This window comes from Equus caballus, chromosome 20, assembly GCF_041296265.1.
Source record: "Equus caballus isolate H_3958 breed thoroughbred chromosome 20, TB-T2T, whole genome shotgun sequence".
Lineage (NCBI taxonomy): Eukaryota > Metazoa > Chordata > Mammalia > Perissodactyla > Equidae > Equus > Equus caballus.
This window is the reverse complement of record NC_091703.1, coordinates 65,510,379-65,525,171: the sequence shown is the minus strand read 5'-3', so window position 1 is coordinate 65,525,171 and position 14,793 is coordinate 65,510,379. Positions and strand designations below refer to the sequence as shown.

Here is a 14,793-nt window from a genome sequence, read left to right as displayed (position 1 = left end):
AGGCACAAATAAATGGAAAGATATCCCATGTTCCCGGATTGGAAGAATTAATATTGTTAAAATGTCCACACTCCCCCAAGTGATCTACAGATTCAACACCATCCCTATCACAATTCTAATGGCATTTTTCACAGAAACAGAAAAAATTATCCTAAAATTCATACGAGACCATAAAAGACCTTGACTAGCCAGGGCAATCTTAAGAATAAAAGAGCAAAGCTGAACGCATTATACTTCCTGTTCTCAAACTATATTACAAAGCTATAGTAATCAAAACAGTATGGTTCTGGCATAAAAACAGGCACATAGACCAATGGAACAGAATATAGAGCCCAGAAATAAACCCAATACAGATATGGTCAACTAATCTTTGATAAGGACCAAGAACACATAATGGCGAAAAAATAGTCTTTTCAATAAATGATGCTGGGAAAACTGGATAATCACACACAGATGATTGAAACTGTACCCCTATCTTATTCCACTCACAAAAATTAAGTGGAAATGGATTAAAGACTTAAATGTAAGACCTGGAGCCATAAAACTCCCAGAAGAAAAGCTCCTTGACATCAGTCTTGTTAATGACTACTTGGATTTGATACCAAAAGCAAAGGCAAAAATGAACAAGTGGAACTACACCAAACTAAAAACCTTCTACACAGCAAAGGACCAATCAACAAAATGAAAAGGCAACCTACTGAATGGGAGAAAATATTTGCAAATCACATATCTGATAAGGGGTTAATATCCAAAGTATTAAAAAACTCATACAATCAATAGCATAAAAAAATCCAATTAAAAAATGGACAGAGAATCTGAATAGACATTTTTCTAAAGAAGAAACACAAATGGCCAACAGCTACATGAAAAGATGCTCACCATCACTAATCATCAGGGAAAGCAAACCAAAACCACAAATAGATATCATCTCACATCTGTTAGAATGGCTATCATCAAAAAGTCAAAAGATAACAAGTGTTGGTGAGGATGTGAAGAAAAGGGAACCCTTGTGCACTGTTGGTGGGAATGTAAATTGGTACAACCACTATGGAAGTTCCTCAAACTTCCATATGTTCCTCCACTATGGAAGTTCCTCCAAACTTCAAACAGTATGGAGGTTCCTCAAAAAATTAAATAGAGAACTACCATATGATCCAGCAATTCCACTCCCTGGTACATATTTGAAAGAAATGAAGTCAGTGTCTCCAGGAATATCTGCACTACCACGTTTGTTGCCACATTATTCACAATAGCCGAGACATGGAAATAACCTGTCAGCAGATGAAGACATAAAGAAAATGTGTTACATATATACATACACACACACACACACACACACACACAATATGAAATATTACTCAGCCATAAAAAAATCTGGAAATTGTGCTATTTACAACAATATAGATGAAGCTAGAGGGCATTAAGCTAAGTGAAAGAGCCAGACAGAGAAAGACAAATAGTGTATGGAATCACTTACACATCATAACAAAACAAAACAAAAAGTCGATTTCAGAGCAACAGACAGTAGAATGGTGGCTGACAGGAGCTGGAGGGTGACAGAAATGGGGAGATGTAGATCAAAGGGTACACACTCTCAGCTCTAAGATGAATAAGTTCTGAGGATCTAATGCACCACATGGTGACTACAGTTAATAATAAAGTACTGTATCCTTGGAATTTGCTAAGAGTAGATCCTAAGCATTCTCACCACACACACACAGACACACACAGACACACACAGAGTTAATTATGTGAGGTGAGAGATGTGCTAATTATCTTGATTGTGCTAATTATTTCACAATGTATACCTATGTCAAATCACATTGTATAATTTAAATATACACAATTATATCTGTCAATTATTCCTCAATAAAGCTGAAAGAATAAATAAAAGGGAATCCAGAAAAAAGAAAGTCTCTCTAGTTTTTTCAACTGTCAACTTGAGGAGACACAACAGAGGAAGACATTTACTGGATTAAGGAAGTTCAAAAGGAAGCACCGAGTCTATCTCGTAACATTCGTTGCTTCAACCACTATGTTTCCTAGAAAGTAGACTTAGAAAAGACCTACTGACAACAAACATACACTTTAACATGTAAGCAAGGCCAAGAAGAAAAAACTTTTTCCTTTCTAAAAGAAAGAATGTTCCTGTTTTTGGCCATGAGCAACAGGGCTCCCTGAGCATTCTCACGGTCTTCAGGAAGCTGGAGGAAACTCTCCATTATGGACAACTCATCAAAACCTAAGACTAACCAGCATTTCAGTATCCACAGTATGCTACAAAGATAGCCCTAAACACTTCAAATTTCCAGAACATCTTCCTTCAAATTTCAAAAATGGATTGAATTATGTCCAGCATACCTTTAGTGTTAGGTGTATTTTATTATTTCATGATGCTTTGAAAACCAGTAACTCATATTAGACATATATGATAACTCTTTAGATGTTTCATTAACCATTTAATTTCCTAACTGCATAAAATAAAACAGAGTATGCTGTATCAGGAAAGCTGAAAAAATGCCCACTGATTACATTGGGGGCACCAGGCTTGGCTCAAACACTTTAATGCTGGTATCTCTCTGCAGAATATAAGTAAATAAGTAAATAACAGAGTTGCGATAACATATCTACTTATACATCCTTATGTTGCCTTCTGGCTCTTTGTTTTCTAATTAGAGTAGTTAACCCAGAAAAAAAAACGTGGTTAAAGAAATATTCCCAAAAGGCATACTATAAGACTTTACCAAAAAAACACCTTTGTAGGAAAAAGAAAAAAAGGGGGCTGGCCCCGTGGCCAGGTGGTTGGGTTTATGTGCTCTGCTTCGGTGGCCCAGGGTTTCACTGGTTCACATCCTGGGCGCAGACCTAGCACCGCTCATCAGGCCATGCTGAGGTGGTGCTCCACATAGCACAAACAGAGGCACTCACAGCTAGAATATACAACTATGTACTGGGGGGCTTTGTGGAGAAGAGGGCAGGGGAAAAAAACACCTTTGTAATCATACATCAAATTATGTGTCCACATTCACTGTGTATTTTGAAAAATTACATCTTACATGATATAACTGATACCACCGCTACTTTTGCTTGTTTTCATGGAAATTTCACATATATTCTTTCATTTGCTCATTGTAAGAAACCTAAGAGGGAGACAAGGAACCTACAACCAAACTGGTTTTACTGAGGCCTCATATATACTCTCATAAGAAGTATAATAATGATGATCTTTGATATCTTCTATTTCTAATTAAAAAGATAAAAATAATTATGAAAAGTAATTTATTGGCCATTACAATGTTGCTTCAGATTTTCAAGTTGAAAGTATTCCTTGGCTTACCTGCTGCATGTAACAAACGAGCTTCTACTCTGTGGGGAACTCTCGGTGGAATCTTCATAGATGCACGAATCTGGTAAAAACTAAAGCAAAACAAAGACGTCATTCCAAAACATATTTTTAAAATATGCAAGACTCCAATTTCTATACAAATCTGTATGCATTAAAATAATAAAGTGGGTCTGCTTATATCAGTCTCTCATAATATTTACTACCAGTAGAAACTGACATGTCAGATCCGCAGATCAAGTACCAGCACGACATAAAGCCCAGAGGGAAAACAGCAGGGATGGATGACTGAGAGAGAGAGAAGAAACACATACAGTACTTCTTACTTAAACGAGAGAAGGTCATAGCAACCCGAGAAGTCGGTAGGGCACCTAAGTGTTTCACTGCTTAACTTGGTTTTATCCATTTTTTTTCTTTTAAAAAATAATAAAGATAAATTATTCTTAAGCATAATTTTGAGAAAATAGAGAATTATAAGTGGTTTTTAAAAATTGGTTTCATACTATAAATGACAAAATATGAAGAATGTATATGGTTTAAAGAATTCAGCATTTTTTCAAGGTCAGAGCTACCTGTTTATATACTTTCACTTGCTTATTCTACAAGATTTAAAGATACTACATATATAAATAATATTTAAAAATCTACCAGTCATTAATAATAACAGTTTAAATAGGGAAAAAAATGAGCTAAAAACATTATCTTTGTGTTTTAGCATCATTACACTGCACATCTGTGTATGTACTGGAGGACACATATCTACACATACACACAATCACTATAAGCTAAATTGAGATGTTTAAATCAAGGATGAGTTTAGATGTGCCCTGGGAAGTTGAATAATGTTTATATTTCTTTAATAATCTCCTAGATAGTAGTTTAAATTATTAAATTTGTAAATAATACAAAGCTTAAAATACATAAATACGTCTATCATTATTATTTCTAGGCAGGTGTGTCCCTTGAAGAAAAGATAGGGCCAAGTCACAACAAGTCACAAAGCCAGAATGAAAGAAGAGTAAATGAAAGGGTAGTCAATTAAATTTAGAAACTTTAAAGTCACGATTTGGCCTTAAAGGGACATGGTAAAACTCCACAGAGAGAGACGATTAGTTGAGATTAAGAGGAGGGCAACTTGAAAACATGAGATAACTAGGAACAATCAGCAAGAGCCTTGGACCAAGAGGTGAGCAGTTTCCTAGGAACTCTTCAACTCCATGTGCTGAGAATTTTAACTAAAGATTAAGTGAAATAGAAGAAAAGGTAGGCAGTAAGCTCCTTGACATATGTCTTGGTGATCATTTTATGAATCTGATACCAAAAGCAAAAACAAACAAGTGGGACTACATTGAACTAAGCAATTTCTGCACAGCAAACAAAGCCATCAACAAAATGAAAAGGCAACTTACTGAACAGAAGAAAATATTTGCAAATCATATATCTGATAAGGGGTTAACATCCAAAATATATAAAGAACTCATACAACTGAAAAGCTAAAAAACCAAATAATCCAATCAAAAATGGGCAGAAGATCTGAATAGACATTTTTCTAAAGAAGACATATAGATGGCTAAGAGCTACATGAAAAGATGCTCAGTGTCACTAATTATTAGAGATATGCAAATCAAAACCACAATGAGGTATCACTTCACACCTGTTAGAATGGCTATTAACAAAGAGATGAAAAATAACAAGTGTTGGTGAGGATATGGGAAAAGGAAGCCCTTGTGCACTATTGCTAGGAATGCAAATTTGTGTAACCACTAGGGAAAACAGTATGGAGGTTCCTCAAAAATTAAAAATATAACTATCACATGATCCAGCAATTCCACTTCTCAGTATTTATCAGAAGAAAATGAAAACACTAATTCAAAAAGATATATGCACCTCATGTTCACTGCAGCATTATTGGCAGTAGCCAAGATACGGAAACACCCTAAGTGTACACCAAAGGATGAGCGCATAAAGAAACTGTGGTATACACATACAATGGAATATTATTCAGCCACAAAAAGAATGAAATATTGCCATTTATAACAACATGGATGGACCTTGAGGGCATTATGCTGAATGAAATAAGTCAGACAGAGTAAGACAAATACCATGTAATCTCACTTATATGTGGAATCTAAAAAAAGAAAAAAGAAAAAACTAAGGTCACAGATACAGAGAACAGACTGGTAGTTGCCAGAAGCTAGGGGTGGGGTGGGAGAAATCGGTGACCTATTTTTCGGTTAGTTTTAGTTTAAATAAACTGAATAAAAACAAACAAATGAAAACAAGTAAAGATCCTGCCTTTGTAATGAATCAGAAAGAATGAAGACTGTTCTTACATTACTTGAACACAGAGTCAAATTGTTATGTCTTTATTGGATTTATCACAAATATTCACTCACAATTACTAAACTAAGCAGATATAATACAGAGAGCAAAGAATTAACAATACTTAAAAAGCATAAACCACAATAGATAAAATCAGAGTATAAGGGTAGCATAAAACTATCAAAAGATTAGGAATGGAACCATGACCTAATGTTAAAAAAAAAAAAAAGACCTACGTATATAAAGACAGTGAACAAGTGGACAGTGACAATGAATTCTCATGGCATGAGGAATGTGTCTGCTTTCTTATGTTATGCACAATTACAAACAACCCCTAGATCTCAAAAGTTTATTTCATGCTCGTGAAACTGGTGCCTGGCTGTCCAGTTGCCCGTCTCCTCCATGACATGTCTGTTCCAGGGCCTTGACACACACAGCACAGCCATCTCCGAAGTACGTTCTCAGGGCAGAGGGAGCAACGCTATGGCGGACACACGCACTGGCCCTAGAAGCTTCCCCTCGAAAGCTGCCTACAACAATCCCCTCATATTTCATGAGAGAGAGCAAACCACTTAGCCAAGCCTAACTTCAACACAGTGGGAAGTCCGATCCTCTCAGAGGGAGGAACCTCAAGTAGTACTGGCAATAATATAATCATAATAATAATACTTATTAAGGATTTCCTACACACCAGGCACAAGGCTAGGTGCTAGGGAAAAAAAGATAAGTGAAACGTTGATATTTTTAAATAGACAGGTAAATTATATAAAAGCTTCAGAATAAACAATTGACAGATGCTTCATTTCAAACTTCTGAAGCACAGGAACCATGTACCTTGAAGGTATAAATATTTAAAAATGAACAACTTTAAAATGTGCATATGTTAATTTAATAATTAATAATTTAGTCAAATAGATAAAATTTAAAAAACAAAGGATAAAACCTTTCCTCTTTTTTTTGGTGAGGAGGATTGGCCCTGAGCTAACATCCCTTACCAATCTTCCTCTTTTTGCTTGAAAGAGACTGTCCCTGAGCTAACATCTGTGGAAATCTTCCTCTATTTTGTATGTGGGATGCCATCATGGCATGGCTTGAAGAGCTGTGTGTAGGTCTGCACCCAGGACCCGAACTCGTGAACCCCAGGCCACCGAAGCAGTGTGCGCGAACTTAACCACTACGCCACTGGGCTCGTCCCAAAACATTTTCTTTTTAAGGCTGTGGTGGGCTAGGTTATTCAGAAACAACTTCTTGCTAAAAAAACCCACTAAGATTGCCAAATAAAATATAAAAACCTATCATTATAAAATAATTGAGGTGCTGACAAGAGAGCAGAAATTATCAAACACAATCGCAGTGAGGTCGGAAAGCAGTGGAGCTGCTTCTGACCCGAGGGCACGTGCTGGTCCACTCTGGCAAACCGAGTGCCATGTTCCATGTTTCTCTTTCCACGGGGGTTTCTGCTGCATTTGTCACGTCAGTATGCTTGGATTTTCGTGTAGACGTTTCTCACAACAACACATTGTTCTTTAATGCGAAGATTTTCTTCTACTTAATTAAGTAACATTAAACTATTTTTTTTGTTTTCTCTACAGATCTTTTTTTACAGCTCCTAATTTGATTTCCTCTATTTATACTTCAAACAAGGTGCGTCCAAGGCTAGTTCTAGCTAATCCTTGGGCTAGCCAATCACTGTCAACCTCGTCAGTGACTGTCACGACCCATCATTACGATCTCTTTTCAAAGGATGCAAAGACACCCTTTCTCAAGCCAAAAAATGGCAAAAACAAAAACAAAATGAGTTTCCGGTTGTGAGAACAAAAAACGGAAGAGTCCACATTGCCAACTATGATGTTCACAACTGCTTTTTTCATACCTCCGAAACCAAATTAAATGGCTCCTACAGAGGCACAACCTACTCGCCCCTTGAACCTAACACGCTCGTGCTCCGTCTGAAAAATGCGGATTCAGGTTAGACCCGCCTGCACCATGGCATTGGTAAAAAGAATGAGGTAGGGCATGCAATGAGAGCAACCTTTATGTTCTAATAATTGATGTAAATTATAGTGAGAAAACTAACTTTGCCGACTATGGAGTGGTGGATTCGTCTAAAGCTGAGAAACTGATGAACTACTTAGACAGTATTCTCAGTTCTTATCTTTCTGAAGAAAAGGACAATTTTAGTTTTGAAGGTCTTAAAGAAAACCTGAGGTAGTTCCTTGTGAGCCCCAATCACCACTATTTAATCAGAAGTCCTCAATTTGTGAACTTTATACAACATATACATGGCACTATAGACAAGAGATCATTTTTTCCAAGGTTGTAATCAATGTCAATGATCCAAAAATTCAGCGGGACATTTTCTGACTCTTTCGGTTGACAGTCCTTCTTAATCAAACTATAAACTTTCCAAGAGTTTAACAACCTTACAATCATAAACAGAAGGGATTTAAGGTCATTTTGTTCAGAGCTTTTAAAAACTGTGTTGTATGGAAGCTGGCTTCTGGAGTTCTACATGACTTTCCTAAGAGGATTTAAGCTCCACGGTTTTGTAACGTTATTAAAATTAAAGAAAACAACTTCTAAATCCATATGCTTGCTCTTCTCTATCTCCAAATCATAATATATTCTTCACCTTGCAATAGGACATTTTATGACGAGGAACCGGTGCCAGTGCACGACTAGGAAAAGCGGCAGCAGCTACAGCTCTGTAATGAAACTGTTTTACGGTAACCCAGACGTGAAATAGAAAATAACCAAGTCTAACTACTCTCGCTCCTTCCACTTCCACCCAAACAACCTTCCCCTCATTACTCGTGATCAGCAGTATGCTGCATTAGTGACTGGCCCAAATGTATCTGGAAACAAATCAAAGCCTGATAAGATTTCACTTGCTTTACTGAAGAATATGCAGCACACGTGTAACACTTTGTCAAAGTTACCAGGTTTTCTAAATATTTGAAATACCTGGTTCATTTGCTTCCTTCTGAAATGAATGAAATGCAGCTCCATTCTAGAAACCATTTGCTACTCCTCCAAAGCTGTGCTCTTTAAACAGCGGCACACAGACTGGTGCATCTCAGACGTCTGCTACCAATCTGCAGCAAAATCAAGTAAATCAACTATATCTCAAAGCCCACTATCTCAGCCAGTTTTTTTTTGGAGGAAGATTCGCCCTGAGCTAACATCTGTGCCAGTCTTCCTCTACTTTGTAAGTGGGACACCTCCACAGCACAGCTGATGAGTGGAGTAGGTCTGCACCTGGGATCCGAACCTGCAAACCCTGGGCCCCCAGAGCAGAGCATGTGGAATTTTAACGACTTCGTCATGGGGCTGGCCCCTCTGATCATTAGATTTTTGAAAGATCAGTAACACACCAATATCCTTCCAAAGTCCTCAATGGATGGGGAAAGCAGGCTGCAGAGTAACAGAAAATTAATGAAAGCAGCAATTACACATGCTGTTTATGAGAGCTGACAATAAAATGGAACAATAATTCACTTAATCCTGATCTCAGTTCCAAACCTCCAATTACACAGGAACTACCTCCACTTGCATATCTCACCTCAAACTCAACATATCAAAATGAACTACTCTTGCGTCCCATAAGAGTCATCCCACCCAACTTCCTCACTTATTTCAGTATTACTAATATTGTCCAAGTCAAGGTGATTTAAAACTTCAGCATTACCCTTTAAAATTTTTAGTATTAAAAATTCCAAATTTGCAAACAGTAGAGCAATGAACTCATACACCCCCTGCCCATTTTCAACAATTAAAAAGATTCTGCCCTATTTGATTCATCTGTATTTTTCTCTTTGCTGAGCATACCTCTATATACATATTTTTTAATGTTTTTTACATCCCAGCATCATCCTCCACATGGAATCAGTCATTAAATCCTACTATTTACTCCCCCAAATGCTTCATAGAAATTAATAACAAAAAACGTTCAAGTGTTTGGTAGATGGATTTTTTAAATGTCCCCAGTTTTTCCACCCATCTCATATCCACACCTCTTGCGATGCAACTCCCACTGAGCAGTGGAGTGTAGCTGCCCACCCCTTTAATCTGGGCTGGCCTCACGACCTGCTGGGCAATACAACATGGCAGAGATGACAGTGAACTAGTTCCAAGCCTAGATCTTAAAAGGTCTTCTTGCATAGTTTCTGTCTCTCTTTGGACCCTGCCTCCTCCGTGAGAATAAGGTAGAGGATGAGAGATCATAAAACAAGAGCTGAGTCCACCCAGGTGAGGCCATTCTACATCTGTTTGCACCCAGCAAAACTGCCAGTAGACTGAATTCATGAGTGAGCCCAGCAAAGATTAGCCAAGCTGGACCACGTCAGCAGGACCATTCAGCTGATCCACAGACTTGTGAGTAAAAATAGATGCTTACTGCCGTGATGCCACCGAGCCTTTGTATTTGTTGTCAGCTGCATCATTGTGGCAACAAACAACTAATACAGAAATTAGTACCTTAGAAGGCGTGTGCACCATAACAAAAACTTAAAATATGTGGCATTGACTTTGGGACCAAAATAACTATAGAGGCCAGAAAAATAATGAGGAAATTATAGGGGACTTAAAAAATGGCAACCCATGATGTGTAGTGATGAAACTTTTGGTAAACATACTGTCAGCAATAACTCAGAAGTTAAACAATGTACCTAAGAAACTTCTGGAATTGAGCAAGCTAATTTCCAGGCAGAATGCTGAAAATGTCGACTGGTTGCTCCTCACTAAAGTTTGACAGGAAAGAGAAGAGCTAAGAAAGACTGGTCATCGTACAAGCAGCATCTGGAGGGAGCACTGAGAGACCAGCCCTCACTGGGAGAGAAAATAAAACGGTTTGGAAACCTAAAGCTTTTCAAAATAAAATGCCACCATGGACAAAGATCAAATCAGGGGTGTGGCTGTAAATCCCTTTCTTAAGCTCTCTAAAGGAATTAAGGCAGTGTCTAAGTAGACATTCTCAGTTTGACGGAAGGGCTTTTAGAAAGTTTAGGGGCATGATCCCACAGAATTCTGATCCTCAAATTGTAGTGATTACATCAAGAGAGGTCATATCTCAAAGAACAGTTGCGGGTGTGGGTTTCAGCACATGGAAAGAACTTTATCAGACATACAGAAACCCCATAAAGTTTTAAAGTGAGTTTTATTCGCCAAAGAGCCGCCAGTCTAGACTCCTGGCCTGGGCTTGTAACTTGCTTAGCCAACAGAACACAGTGGAAGTAACAAGTGTGCCAATTCAAGGGCCTTGCATCCTCTGCTCTCTTCCTTGGACTCCTGCCTCTACCATGAGAACAAACCCAGACTGTCCTGCTGAGGGATAAGACATCATGGAGCAGAGTAGGGCAGGGCTGTTGTTATTTTTTCAACAAGATGGCTAAGCCAAAAAAAAAACCAATAGAAAATCTCCCTCGTTCTCCTCCTGTTAGTCACAGCCCACTACTACCACTCTTAGTACACACCTTTGGGTTTCTATCTTGAGTTCCTCCAAGCACCTCTAAACTGTTCCCTATGCTTCTGCTACTTCTACACAACCGTCAGTCTAATGCATCGCAGCCTCCACCATGTTAGTAAGCGCTTATTGTAACACAGGGACAATTTCATCCTTACTTAGAAACCATCGAAGTCCACCCAAATCCCTAGTGTCCATCAACTCTTCTGCAGACAATGAAAGTCCTTCACAAACAACCTCTCCTTTCTTCACTATCTTTTCTTCTGCAGTTCTCCCAGAGAATATCCAATCTCCCAAATATTCTTTAAATATCACCTTCACTCCTATTTCCAAGACTTGGTTTGTGCTGTGCTCTCTCCTCTAAAGGGCTGTTTGCTTTACCTCTGCCCAGCTGAATCGCACCACGCTCTGATCCTGGCCCTCCCAAACACCTTTGCTAACGTGCTGACCCAGAAACATGTCTTTCTGTTCTGATTCCTGGAGCGCTGCCTGTATTTACTATTGAAGGTCCATCATTTTGTATTCCTACCTGTTTTGTGTATATATTTTCTTTCTCCCATATACTATAAGCTTTTAAAGAACAGAAATGAGATCTTATACATTTTCATTACGGTCCTCTCAATGCTCTACAAATTCATAAACACATGTTAAACATATCCAGCATTATCATCAAATCCATGTGAATATTCTCAAATATCTATTTAAGAATAAAATTTCTCTGAGAAAATAACCACTTGAATATAGCTCATTGTTCTCCTTACATATGCTGGAACAAAAAAGCATGTAATTAAATTTAAATGAAAACAGTACATCTTATCTTATGCAAAATATATAATTTTCACATTAAAATACACACCCTCTCTGAAATAAATCCACATTGTAGAACTTGTTTAGCTCCACGGAGAATTCTACCATTGCTTGAACTTCAGTCATTTTTAATTTATACTCAGAAGACAAATCTGGTAACAGCACCTTGGTTAAAGAAGGGGAAAAAAATCGTGAGAAGCACAACAAAAATGCCAACTTACAAAACACTAATGTGTAAACACACTGCGGAGGACGATACACAGGCATAAAATAAAAACAAGGCAAATGAGTTCAGTGCACCCAACCAGCACCAGATTCTATACTTACCAAATATACTAATAATATGCTTACTAAAATAGCACTACTCTATCACTTAAGATGTGTCCTATTAAGATGCTTTTTCTAAGATTGTTTCCCTTCATGATATCTATGTGATAATAAATAATACAGCAAATTGCTAAAAGAAACTCTTGACTTTATTTATCATAGATAAAATAGTAACTTTTTAAGAAAAATTAAGCTACCTAATTACTCTCTACTAGTTCTACAATGCACATAAAAGCAACTCCAGAGTCAAAAGGAGAATTAACACTGTTTAATCCCCACTTGACTTAATGAAGATTTCTCTGTTAGGTAAAGTTCTTAAATGACTATTCACTTTTAAATTTCAAAAGAAAAAATTTCCCCCTCATTGCAAAAGCATAAAGTATTCATTTTCAAAGGGGTTAAAAAAAATACAAGCAAAATGAAAACATTCACAATTATATTCACTGAAAGAGACACTTTGGTATATATTCTTCATGTGTATATGCATTTGTACAATTTCTATGAAAGTGGCTCGAACCACACGAACATTTTATAACCCATTTATTTCACTTAATTTTTGATGAACATTTATGTCAATATAAATGTAGTTTTAAAACACTATTTTCAATTGCTGTTACACTGTGAATGTTACAATTTAAACAATCTCCTATCATAGGATATTTCAGTGGTTTCTATCTTTTCAAAAAAGTACTGTAATAATCATCCTTATCAATAATCCATGCTTTAAAAAGCAATTCAGAAGAAGAAAGTGTTGAAGGAAGATTCTCTAGAGTCTTGTGTTTCTGCGTGTTTTGCAAGCCTTTGTTCCAGACTATTTTTCAAGGATGCATGTTCACCAAACTGTCTTAGAAGTCAGAGATAGATTTGCTTACTGTCCTGTGTAATAGAGATAAAGCCTCCCCCTGAGGCATAAGTCAGGCAGGCTTACTGTCCATTATAGAAGATTTGGGTTCCCTTTGCTCAGGGTTCCTCTACTGTAACACAACCTGCTCACGTGCAGGTGTCGCCTTTCCTCTGACCCAGGAGTCTGTCTTCTGCCCACGTCCATGGCACGGTGGCAGACTAGGCTGTTATCTTGCAGACGGGGTAAAATCTCAGACCCTTCACCGCTCTTGAAATAGCTCTTAATAGAACTTTAGCAAATATTCTGATCTATCATGAATTAAATGCAAAAAAATAAAAGACATATTCTTACCTCTGCTGATCAAAACTTCATTTTAACATTATTAAACAACCAATCTTGTACTTCCAATTACTGATTCTTGTTTAAAATATATTATTCCCCCTATGAGAAAGAAAAAATAACATCTCAAACAAAATAGTAGACATAAAAACGTCTATTTCAAGGAAACTTATGCTTTATTAGCTACTTAATAAACTCAATTTATCTAAATGATCCATATCCTCCATAACGCTTAAGAATAAGTTTGAGAGATTTGTTTTCATTCACAGTTGCAATGACATCAACATTAATGATTATATCTTTGTTAAGGATTCACTTGTGTATACTTCAAAGCACAATAATAAACAAAAGAGTACTTTCTTTTTTTAATTTTTTTAAATTGAGGTCACATTGGTTTATAACATTATACACATTTCAGGTGTACATCATATTTCAACTTCCGTATACACGACATTGTGTTCACCACCAAAAGTCTAGCTGCCATCTGTTACTGCACACATGTCCCCCTTTACCACTTCCATCCTCCTCCATCCCACTTCCCCTATTAGTAAACACAAATCTGTTCTCTGTGTCTATGTGTTTGTTTCTTGTTGTTGCTTTATCTTCCATATATGAATGAAAACATATAGTATTTGTCTTTCTCAGTCTGACTTATTTCACTTAGCGTAATGTCCTCAAGGTCCAACTAAGTTGTCACAAATGGCAAGGTTTCATCTTTTTTAGTGGCCGATTAGTATCCATTGTATATACATATATACCACATCTTCTTTACCCATTCATCCATTGATGGGCACTCAGGTTGTTTCCAAGTCTTAGCTATTGTGAATAATGAGGTAATGAACCTAAGCGTGCATATATCTTTTCAAACTAGTGTTTTCATATTATTTGGGTAAATACCCAGAAGTGGAATACCAAGATAATATGATAGTTCTATTTTAAATTTTTTGAGGAACCTCCATACTGTTTTCCACAGTGGATACACCAATTTACATTCCCATCAGCAGTGTACAAGGGTTCCCTTTTCTCCACAGCCTCTCCAACACTTGTTATTTCTTGTCTTTTTAATAACAGCCATTCTCTGATGGGTGCGAAGTGATATCTCATTGTGGTTTTGATTTGAATTTCCCTAATAATTAGAGACTTTGAACATCTTTTCAAGTGCCTACTGGCCATTTTTCTTTGGAAAAACGTCTGTTCAGATCCTCGGCCCATTTTTTAATTAGGTTGTCTTTTTTGTTGAGTTGTATGAGTTCTTTAGATATTCTGAATATTAATCTCTTATCAGATATATGATTTGCAAATATTTTCTCCTAATCAGCAGACTTTTTGTTTTATTGATGGTTTCCCTCA

General features: G+C 37.1%; 1 protein-coding gene across 25 annotated transcripts in view; it reads right to left on the bottom strand.

Moving 5' to 3' along the window:
• Window positions 1-14,793, bottom strand: part of FAM135A (family with sequence similarity 135 member A) — a 117,105-nt gene that overhangs the window by 85,447 nt on the left and 16,865 nt on the right. For all 25 annotated transcript variants that reach the window (XR_011430091.1, XR_011430092.1, XM_023625144.2 and 22 more), the window contains 3 exons: window positions 13,456-13,545; window positions 11,983-12,098; window positions 3,338-3,417 (listed from right to left, as the gene is read on the bottom strand). Coding sequence is in view for 18 of the 25 variants with exons in the window: in XM_023625144.2 (XP_023480912.1) it covers window positions 3,338-3,417; window positions 11,983-12,059 (157 nt within the window). In the remaining 7 variants the exon portion in view is untranslated. The remainder of the gene's footprint in view (window positions 1-3,337; window positions 3,418-11,982; window positions 12,099-13,455; window positions 13,546-14,793) is intronic.